General features: G+C 42.3%; 1 protein-coding gene across 2 annotated transcripts in view; it reads left to right on the forward strand.

Annotated features, from left to right (window-relative positions):
• zgc:174906 (uncharacterized protein LOC571548 homolog) overlaps positions 1-10,851 on the forward strand; it is a 19,406-nt gene extending 8,555 nt beyond the window's left edge. The window contains exons 1-4 of one of the 2 annotated variants that reach the window (XM_046366031.1): positions 6,298-6,722; positions 8,312-8,668; positions 8,797-8,877; positions 9,000-10,851. In XM_046366031.1, coding sequence (XP_046221987.1) covers positions 8,344-8,668; positions 8,797-8,877; positions 9,000-9,292 — 699 coding nt within the window. In that variant the 5' untranslated portion in view covers positions 6,298-6,722; positions 8,312-8,343 and the 3' untranslated portion in view covers positions 9,293-10,851. Of the gene's footprint in view, positions 1-6,297; positions 6,723-8,311; positions 8,669-8,796; positions 8,878-8,999 lie in introns of those variants that run through there. The other variant, XM_046366032.1, reaches the window with a different exon arrangement.
• The last annotated feature ends 849 nt before the right edge of the window (positions 10,852-11,700 follow it).

Here is an 11,700-nt window from a genome sequence, read left to right on the forward strand (position 1 = left end):
TTGGGATGAAATGTTCGATGAGCATGTGTCCGCATACTTTTGGGTAGGGTATGCTCGACTGGAACTGCCAGTCAATTCTCATCAACAACAACTCAGACTGGTGACCAACTGGGTGACAGCCTAGGCCATGAACAATCATCATCATCCTCCATAGCCAAACAGTAAACAACAACAGTAACAGAACTCATCACTGAATTTGCTCAAATACATGTTCAAGTTGCTCCTCAAAATATGACTTCTCTTCTACTCTTTTGCAATTGGATGCAATTTTGTTAACTTACAAAAAGTATACAGGAGTGACCTAATCATTTACTAGTTAGCTAGCTGGCTTCATGAATGTCAACCAAGCAGCACTCACTTGACACGTGCTGGCTGTCAACAGTCCAGTGTGTGCAGCAACCACCCTCCACCCTGCAGGCAGCGCTACGTATCTAGCCATGCATGTCAGCAAGGGCGAAGAAGTGTCATGAGAATTTTCAATCCCAATGATAATAACTATCAATCAATCAAGCTTTGACCAATCCCCGAGGTTTGTAAGACCATGGGTTTAATAATAATTAGTCAAAGACTCAGCTTATGCAAAACGATAGCACAGTTTATTCAGAGAAGGTGAAGAATACAAAAACATCCATTTTATAGCTGCACACATATACACACAAACAGTAGGTGAGATTGATCCTTCTCCATAGTTCTCACCACTGTGTATCACTACCCAGCCGACAGTTCCATTCCCCCGAGATTAGGGAGACCTTGAGAAGTACTTCCTGTCCTCTCCCAAGTCTCTCAGAGACCTAGCCAGGTTGGCTCAAACACAGTTTTAATTATTCTTCAGTATTTTACGAGGCACACACAAGTTCAAATCCTAAGCTACGCCTTGCTCAGACAGTCTGTGTTTTTCCACTATACAGATACCTTGTTTAAACCTAATTCCAACTAAAACTACACACGTCATCAGATTATAATTTTATGATTCTAATCAATTTCATACAGTTATAAGGTTTCAGAGTGGAATTATTTTATCATTATCTTTCAGCATATATATTATTCTATTGGATTCCTGTTCATACAGAAGTTAATGGAAATAATATGGTAGTTATAATAGCAACAACAACAAAAAGCAGTGGAAAATAATATTGTGGATATAGAGCCTGAATATATTGATAAGTCACCTTGTCTTAGAGAGATTTACGTGGTAATCAAAACGTCACACCAGGGTAATCCTACATGAAACACAGCCCTTATTTGAAGTGTTTCTAAAAATCCCCCATTGGAAAAAATGTATTGTAGAAAAACGATTGGAATTTTTTGGACAGCTAAGTTTTATGGGTATTATGACTCACGGTGTGGCACTCTATACAGGTGCAGTTGGGTAGAGGGGAAATGAAAACAGATTCTGAAAAATGGGTTAGATTGTTGGCAGAGACAATGGGATAAAAGTAGTAAGGGCAGACATTTTGATAGTACAAGGAAATCTGAATCGGATAGAGTGTCATGAAATGGAAACAGAAGGGAGGAAGTTATGTTGTGTAGGATGGGATTAGGGCATACGGGAATGGGATTGAATTCCTCTTTGAAATTGATAGGATACCATGGTACTGAAATGTGTAATGGCTGTATGGTAGAGGAACGTTTGAACATGTATTATTATTCTGTGAAATGTTTGAATGCAGAAAGGGAGAGGCTGTTTGATAGGGTCAGAGAAGTTGGAAGGGAATGGGGATTGGGTGGTATTTTGGGAATAGTGAGGTTTGTAGGGAATTTTTGCATTTTGTTCGAAATCACAGGAAGCTACTGGGGGGAGGACGGCTCATAATAATAGCTGGAATGGAGGGAATGGAATGGCATCAAATTGTTGTATTTGTCATCAACCTCCTGTGTTCGAAATTCAGGGTTAATTAAGAGAATATTGTGGTATAGACAGTTGGTGACCGGCCTCACACTCCAGTACAGTAGGTGGCGGTGTATGCACTTGTCAGTTGGTTGTGATCCATCAATAAAAACTCAAAGAAGACGAAGACGAGCATCGTACATTTGGAAGAGGGGAAGGAATGTCTCTCGTGTGATCAAATCTATTCAACAAGCTATAATGGATGCTGAAAGATGGTCGATTGACTGGGGGTTTTAAATTGTCGGTGGCGAAGTCTTGTTGTATGTTCTTCTCAAAGAAGAAAGTTGCTGATTGTGATAATATACAGTCGTTTCCGTATGGACAGCCTATGAGGAGGGTTTCTAAGTATAAATGTCTGGGTCTATGATTCAATGAGAGATATACATGGAAAGATCATGTCATAAATGTTGAAACCAAGTGTAAGAAGGTGGTGAATCTTATGCGCTCGGTCTCTGGTTATGAAGGGGGTGCTGACAGACAATCGTTGATGGATATTTATAGAGCTCTGATCAGGATGACAATTGATTACGGGTGTATAGTTTATGGAACAGCGGTGACAACTTGGCTTCAGAGGCTGGACAGAATCCAGTATACAGCTTTAAGGATGTGTATTGGTGCATTTAAATTAACATCTGTACATTTCTTACAAGTGAAGGCAGGTGAGGTGCTTTTGGATATACGGCGTAACAAATTGTCATCCGCTTATTGGGTTAGGTTGAAAGGCTGTGAGGTTGAGAATCCCACTGCTACTACTCTAGACGACTGTTGGGAATATACTAGTAGGCAAGGCCGTGGTTTTGGTTGGACAGTAGGAAGCTTGATGATGAGAGGGGTTTGAGGGAGTTGGAGATTGGCCCTTCTGTGTTGATAGGGGATATTCCTCCATGGTTACTCCCAGATCCTGTTGTTCATCTAACCTTGGTAGGTATAAGGAAAGATTGGTCAGACGTTAGTGATGTAGGGAAACTGGTCGAAGTTTTATGCTTTTTTCCCCACTTTTCACAGATGGATCCAATAACCCCGATAGTGGACACACAGGAGCAGGCGTTTACATGGAATGAAATTGTAGACCAGTTAGCCAAAAGAGCTTTGAAACAAGATACAATTGATATTAATGTTCCACTGGGTTGAGGTGAGTCCAAATGTAAGATCAGAGACATTTTGATAGATGTGTGGCAGAAGAGATGAGACTGTGCTTGGGACATTGAACTCGTCATTACATCTGGTTGGCAGCATGTGAATGGTTTGTGTCTGGAGTGTATGGTCGATGAAACGGTGGAGAATGTGTCGCTATATTGTTGTAAGTATGTTGAAGAGAGGGAAAGATTGAAGTTTAGGGTCATTGGGGTTGGACGGGGTGGGGGGGGGTGGAAGTGATTTGAGGGATAGGGGAGGGTCAATTAGAGGTCAGTAGGGCTCTTTAAAAAAAAACTTTTTCAGAAGTACTGAGTTAGGTAGGAGGATTTAAAAATGTTATAAACCGTGATTGACCACACACTCCAGCACAGTAGGTGGCGGCATGCTTCTTTAACGTTTGTTTGCAGACCGCCATTATATCATAGAATAAGAAGATTATAGTAGTCACTACAGGGGTCTTCTGGTGGTCCAAACACTTAAAAGACACACCCTCATCCACTTACAGGGAATCCCTGTTGCCATCTTGGAGGGCGGTCCAAATGATGAGCCAAGCAAGGGAAGTTTGCAACGTAAGCCCCTCAGCCCTCGTTTTTAGTCGGCTGGGTAGAGTGAAGTCTGTTAGGATCACAAGAGGCAGGCTGGCTTAGGTTTTTTTGTGCTCCTGAGGATCAGAAGAAATGTGTGTTGCGTCTCACCCGTTTTGATGTTTGAAGTGTTGTGTGTATCTCTTAGGAACAGAGCAGCCCTCAAGGGGGTTATATCTGGCGTCTCGTGGGAAGTAGATGTTGAAGAGATTAAAAATATTATTGGAGTGATTGATTCACGTCGGATTAATTGTGTGGTGAATGAAGAAAATAAAAAGTTGTCTGTTCTTTTGTTTTTTGATATGTAGTCTCTCCCTAATCAAGTGCAGTTAGGGTATATTAACTACAGTGTCCGAGCATTAGTCCCAAGACCAATGCAGTGTGATCATTGTAAAGCTTTTGGTCATGTGTCAAGTGTTTGCAAAGGGAGAAGCTGAGATATCCAAGTTGTGGAAAATATCATATTATGTGTTATTTAAAGTGATTAAAATGTGACGTGTTGCAATTGTGGTGGGAACCATGAAGCCACATCTTTCAAATGCCTACAACTGTTCAGGGATGTCAGGAACCAATACACGCAGTCAATGCTAAGGCCAGCTTCTTCAGGGAGAAATTTGCATCCTGTTGCTCCAACTCCAAAAAGTTCTGGGACACTGTGAAGTCCATGGAGAACAAGAGCACCTCCTCCCAGCTGCCCACTGCACAGCTCCCCCCCCCCCCCCCGCAGCTACTCGCCCAAGCCTCTCCAGGTTCTCCTTTACCCAAATCCAGATAGCAGATGTTCTGAAAGAGCTGCAAACCCTGGACCCTTACAAATCAGCTGGGCTTGACAATCTGGACCCGCTATTTCTGAAACTATCCGCTGCCATTGTCGCAACACCTATTACCAGCCTGTTCAACCTCTCTTTCATATCGTCTGAGATCCCCAAGGATTGGAAAGCTGCCGCAGTCATCCCCGTCTTCAAAGGGAGAGACACCCTGGACCCAAACTGTTACAAACCTATATCCATCCTGCCCTGCCTATCTAAGGTCTTCGAAAGAAAAGTCAACAAACAGGTCACTGACCATCTTGAATCCCACAGTACCTTCTCCGCTGTGCAATCTGTTTTCCGAGCCGGTCACGGGTGCACCTCCGCCACGCTCAAGGTACTAAACAATATCATAACCGCCATCGATAAAAGACAGTACTGTGCAGCCGTCTTCATCGACCTTGCCAATGCTTTCGACTCTGTCAATCACCATATTCTTTTTCGGATGATGGCCTTGCCTGGTTCACCAACTACTTTGCAGACCGAGTTCAGTGTGTCAAATCGGAGGGCATGCTGTCCAGTCCTCTGGCAGTCTCTATGGGGGTGCCACAGGGTTCAATCCTCGGGCCGACTCTTTTCTCTGTATAAATCAATGATGTTGTGTGACACTCCTGACACTCAATGACACTCCTTCCGTGGCCTCCAACTGCTCTTAAACGCTAGTAAAACCAAATGCATGCTTTTCAAACGTTCGCTGCCTGCACCCGCACGCCTGACCAGCATCACCACCCTGGATGGTTCCGACCTTGAATATGTGGACATCTATAAGTACCTAGGTGTCTGGCTAGACTGTAAATTCTCCTTCCAGACTCATATCAAACATCTCCAATCGAAAATCAAATCTAGAGTCGGCTTTCTATTCCGCAACAAAGCCTCCTTCACTCACGCCGCCAAACTTACCCTAGTAAAACTGACTATCCTACCAATCCTCGACTTCGGCGATGTCATCTACAAAATAGCTTCCAATACTCTACTCAGCAAACTGGATGCAGTTTATCACAGTGGCATCCGTTTTGTCACTAAAGCACCTTATACCACCCAAGACTGCGACCTGTATGCTCAAGTCAGCTGGCCCTCGCTACATATCCGTCGCCAGACCCACTGGCTCCAGGTCATCTACAAGTCCATGCTAGGTAAAGCTCCGCCTTATCTCAGTTCACTGGTCACGATGGCAGCACCCATCCGTAGCACGCGCTCCAGCAGGTGTATCTCACTGATCATCCCTAAAGCCAACACCTCATTTGGCCGCCTTTCTTTCCAGTTCTCTGCTGCCTGTGACTGGAACGAATTGCAAAAATCGCTGAAGTTGGAGACTTTTATCTCCTTCACCAACTTCAAACATCTGCTATCTGAGCAGCTAACCGATCGCTGCAGCTGTACATAGTCTATCGGTAAATTGCCCACCCATTTTTACCTACCTCATCCCCATACTGTTTTTATTTATTTACTTTTCTGCTCTTTTGCACACCAATATCTCTACCTGCACATGACCATCTGATCATTTATCACTCCAGTGTTAATCTGCAAAATTGTAATTATTCGCCTACCTCCTCATGCCTTTTGCACACAATGTATATAGACTCCCCTTTTTTTCTACTGTGTTATTGACTTGTTAATTGTTTACTCCATGTGTAACTCTGTGTTGTCTGTTCACACTGCTATGCTTTATCTTGGCCAGGTCGCAGTTGCAAATGAGAACTTGTTCTCCACTAGCCTACCTGGTTAAATAAAGGTGAAATAAAAAAATAAAAATAAAAATGAAAGAGAATGAGGTGGCCAAAGTCAGGGCTATTCAGAGCATATCGTATGCTGTTAAAAGGGTTGATGGTGTGAATGGGGCACTTGATGAGTTCATGGTGGTAGATAGCCCTTCACTGCAGGGGTTTCCTTTCACCAGCAGGATCCTTGACATTTAAAAAGTGAAGGTGGATTTTGTGGCCTTTATAGCTATGGTGATAAATGGTACTGCAAAGGTGGCGAGAAGGTCCAGGAAGATAGAAATCATTGTGGAAGCGGCAGAGCGGTTGCAGGGGCTGAAAGTTACATGGAATATTGTCACACGGCCCTAGAGCCTGAGAAGGGAGATATGGAGAATTGAAGGAAGAAGTAGGAGTTTTGTTTTGTTAATGTACTATTTTTATTTGGGTGGATGAGGTTAGTTTCCCTATCACGTATGGGTTTTCTTTTTACCTTATTTTGGTTTCAACCCGTCCAGTTGGTGGCGACAATAGACCCTTTTGGGTTGTTGCCCGCCATCAAACCCACAGAAGAAGAAGAGGCTTCTGGTGTTTACAAACGTTTCTGGTAAGAAGTTGCATACAATTTTATCATGATAAAATAAAACGTTCAGCTCATGATGTTTTGGTTCTGTGCGTTAAAAATGCATTTAGCTCGAGTTAAAGATAGTGGGGCGACTTCCTGCTTACAGACATCAACAAAACTCTTCATTATTTAGATATGGGCATTTCGAGTCTTTTCGATGAGTAACGTTAGCCGACTAGACGCATTCAAATGTTACTCAGAACATGGACATTTCTGACTTGCCAGCTGGTTGTAGTTATACAAGTGCCCTGTTCAAGCAGTTACCAAGTTGGATATTTCCGAGTTTCCTAGTTCTGACTAGCACCTGCACCCAAATAATAGCCCACAATTACACAGAACAATGTGTGTAATTGCAGGCTAATTTTTGGGCGCGGAAGTAATTTGGGAGCTGAAATCAGTAAATGCTTGAAAATCTAACTCGATCCATGAAAAAAGTGTCATCTTAATTTAAAGCCAAAAAAAGTAGGCTACCATTATCATATCGTCACGTTCAAATGTTTACCTGGCCAAATTAGCAGTATGCAAATCAGGCAACCAAACGCACCATAGTCGACAACTTCAAATAACATTTTAATTGTCACATGCTTCGTAAACAACAGGTGTAGACACACAATGAAACGCGTACTTCCCTTCCCAACAATGCAGAGGACAAAGTGAAAGTAGAAAAATGATAACACAGGAATAAATATACTGAACAGAAATATAAACAATTAAAACGATTTTACTGAGTTCATATAAAGAAATCAGTCAATTTAAATATGTTCTGCCTTAATCTATGTATTACACATGACAGCATGGATGTGGGCCTGGGAGGGCATAGGCCCACCCACTTGGGAGCCAGGGCCTCCGAGTGGGGAACCAGGCCCAGCCAATTAGAATGTCTTTTTCACAACACAAGGTATTTATTACAGACAGAAATACTCCTCAATTTTGTCAGCTGTTCGTGTGGCTGGTCTAAGATGATCCCGCATGTCAAGAAGCTGGATGTGGAGGTCCTGGGCTGGCGTGATTACATGTGGTCTGTGGTTGCGAGGCCGGTTGGACGTACTGCCTAATTCTCTAAAACAAGGCAGGAGGTTTATGGTAGAGAATTGAACATTCAATTCTCTGGCAGCAGTTCTGGTGGACATTCCTGTAGTCAGTATGCCAATTGCACGCGACCTCAACTTCAGACATTGTGTTGTGACACAACTGCACATTTTAGTGGCCTTTTATTGTCCCCAGCACCTGTGTGATGCTCATGCTGTTTAATCAGCTTCTTGATATGCCACACCTGTTATGTGGATGAATTATTTTGGTCATGGAGAAATGCTCCCTCACAGGGATGTAAACACGTGTCATTTCTGTCCGCTTTTATTTCAGTTCATGAAACATGTTGGGTTTATATTTTTGTTCAGTATAATAACACAAGTAATGAAGACACAATCTCTAAGTATTTAACTTTGACTATAAGTTTCCAATTTAATTCAATCAAACTACAGGCCTACATTCGATGAGAATGAATGCCAGTTTGCATAACAGCTTTCATTTGCAGATTTAATGACAGATCCTGTAATGCACCATTTTGTCAGGTCCAGCGATAGAAGGGGATAGCTAGCTGATCATGGCTGAAGAAGAACCCCTAGGTGGCGCCCAGCAGGTACTGCGTCGTCTGAAGCCCAAGTTGATCGATACTCTAAGTGCAGACCCTGCCTTTGTGCTGCAGCATGCAGACTCCCTCAGCCTACTGGCCCGGCATGAGTACAAGCAGGTCAAAGCCCTCACTGACCCATCAAAACAGGCCCAGGACCTTCTGGACCATGTGATCAACAAAGGACCCACTGCTGCAGAGCAGCTTCTGCAGCTCCTGACGGGCAAAGAAATGCAGGATACGTTTCCCAACCTTCTGTTCCTCAAGGAACTGCCAGTGAATGATCAAAGAGCTGCAGGTGAAGAACAGATCTCTTTTCTCTCACCCTGTCTGGCGAAAAACAAATGGTGTCGCCCCTCTATATTACCATATTTACTGTACTGAAAAATGATGCCATTTTTAAATAATGTTTTTTTTTTTTTCTAGGGGGAAATGAAGTTAGCAGAAAGAGAGGACAAACATTTGAGTCCGAAGAGAACCTACCCGCTAAACAGACATGCAAGGATGGTGAGTTGACCCTCTTGAAACAAGGGAATATAGGGTATAATTGAACTCAAAACGTTATAATGTTGACTGTCTAGTGACAGTCTGTCTGGTGTTTCGTTTTGGACCCTTCTGTTGCTGAACAGGCTCTAAGATGGTGGTGGAGAAGGATCTGATGCGTGTGGCGCGAAATATCGGTCGCTCCTGGAGGGCAATTGGTACAGGGGCCCTAGACATCCCCTCTGTCAAGCTGGATCAGATCCTGGAGGACTATCCACACAGCCATGTGGACCGTGTGTTCGCCATGCTGCGCTACTGGAGCACACTGAAACGGCAGGAGGCCACGGCGGCCAATCTCCACTCCCTGCTCAGCCAGGACGACTGGGCCCTGCCGCCAGACAGCATAGACTTTCTCCTGGACCCCATCTTAGACCCGTAGCAGTCTGGCCTTACTACTAACCCTTAGCTACTATTGCATAATTTCCACTGCAGGGATTTACCACGGTGCTTGGCTTCAGACTTTAGTGTTCCATGGTTGAGGTTTAGTGGGAAACGGTTGTTATCGGTGGGATGTAAAACCCAGGTCTTCTGCATGGTAACGCAACGTCTTTACCATTATACCAGGAGGAAATCCTCATGGTCAGACTGGGTGACAATTCGTCTTACTTTTATTTTTTTACCAGGTCAGCTTCTTTTTCTTTTCTTTTTTACAAATATCTTTTATACTTTTGTTTTGCATCATCTCTTGTTTTGTTGCTTATTTCTTTGTAAAAATATATATATATACACTACCATTCAAAAGTTTGGGGTCACTCAGAAATGTCCTTGTTTTTGATAGAAACGCAATTCTTTTGTCCATTTGTCCAGAAATACAGTGTAGACATTGTTAAGGTTGTAAATTACTATTGTAGCTGGAAACGGCAGATTTCTTTATGGAATATCTACATAGGCGTACAGACGCCCTTTATCAGCAACCATCACTCCTGTGGTCCAATGGCACTTTTTGTTAGCTAATCCATGTTTATCATTTTAAAAGGCTAATTGATCATTAGAAAACCCTTTTGCAATTGTTAGCACAGCTGGAAACTGTTGTTCTGATTAAAGAAGCAATAAAACTGTCCTTTAGACTAGTTGAGTATCTGGAGCATCAGTTTAATACTTTTTTGCTGATTGCATGTGTTATTTCCATGTTCAAAATAGATTACATGATATATTCCACTGTGTGTACTGATTACCTTTGTGATTTCATGTAGTTATTGTTTCACTCTGGTCAGGTAATTTTACTCACCCTTGAACCATAAACCTAGTAATGAAATGGTCAAGCTCAACACTGAATTTTCATGCATGGTAAGAATATGGACTTTGTACTGTAGACTTCATTCTTAAGGGTCTGGTGCTATCTATGTGGTGTTCATTGTGAACAAAATTTAAGTTTTTGAGATTTGCACAGATGACCATTTACGACATAGACCTACTGTGTTGTATATCCAGTTCCAAGGTATGTTTGAAATGTTTTGTACAACTTAATCTTATGGTTTGTTCTGTAACCATTTTAACAGCCACAGTCTAAGATGTTTATTGCCATAGGAGATTTATTCAAATGAATCCTGTTGCTCTCTGGAAATCGTTTTCTTCGAGTACATTACTACAGAGTACAGATGTATAAATCAAGTGCTATTTGCATATTCAATTGTCATGGGATGCATTTGCTCAATTGTTTACCAATATTTTATGGTATGCACATTTACAGACAGGCTTTTTAAGCCATGCGTCAACTAGTGAGATTCTGGAACCTGGCATGGCGTTCCTCTCGCAATAGCTGGAGGAATCTGAGTGTTTGGGAGCGAGGTGATATGGAATGTTTGTGTTTGATGGGGGCGAGGGTGTACATCCGTATTGTGCAGGATTTTCAACCTGTGACTCGATATCAACGATACACTGATGTTTCCTTCGGAACATTTTGATGTAAAATAAAAATAATGACCAGTAGTGCAAAAACCTTTTTGATTTCAATTATTGAGTGTTTGGTTTCAATTTGTGTGTGCGTGTGTATTTTAGCGTCATACTGTCATCTGATTGCCACGTCACTATTCAACTCTCATCATCTTCCTTCATTAGACTATGGGATAACTAACATAACCTTCCCCCAATGATCGGCTGTGCCTGAATGAACCACTTCTGGACCACAGAGAGGGCCAGCACTTCCTAACCCGGGCTTTTAAAGTCCTCATGGAGGAGGTGCTGTGTAAGGGCACAGACATCAATGAGAAGGTCTCACATCCTATCTTCACCTTATATGGTTATCTGTCTAACAACGACCATCTGCACTGATAGTTCATGGCAACGCAGTCACTTTAGAATGACTCCGTCTGTTGAAAGCTGATTCTGTCTAAACTGTAACCTCCCTGCATTGTGTCCATTTGAAATCAATCCCTTTTTGACAGCATCCTTTCTGATTTAAAAATAACTTTCCATACATTTTTGCCCTTGGGTGAAGTGGTCAGAAAGTGACTTTTTGGACCTGAATCCCAAAACATAAAGATGATCAAAGTTGACCGAATTTGCATACCCCACCATACCATGAGACATCCATGTCTTCATCACTGGAAAAGAGAAATGGTTGAGTTTGAGATCATTTAAAAGCTTACTGTGTTGTCAAACAATTGTAGTATTTCTTCAAATATTTTGTTTTTGAATAAAAACATGATTTCATTTCAATGGTGTACCAGCTAAATTACAGTGGTCTGAATTACAGGTCTATTCTATGAACTATATTTATATTATTTCAATTACACCCACCTTGTATTCAAGAGCATGTTGTGTCTCAACTGATGGCGGGACACAACA

This window comes from Oncorhynchus gorbuscha, linkage group LG10 (assembly GCF_021184085.1).
Source record: "Oncorhynchus gorbuscha isolate QuinsamMale2020 ecotype Even-year linkage group LG10, OgorEven_v1.0, whole genome shotgun sequence".
Lineage (NCBI taxonomy): Eukaryota > Metazoa > Chordata > Actinopteri > Salmoniformes > Salmonidae > Oncorhynchus > Oncorhynchus gorbuscha.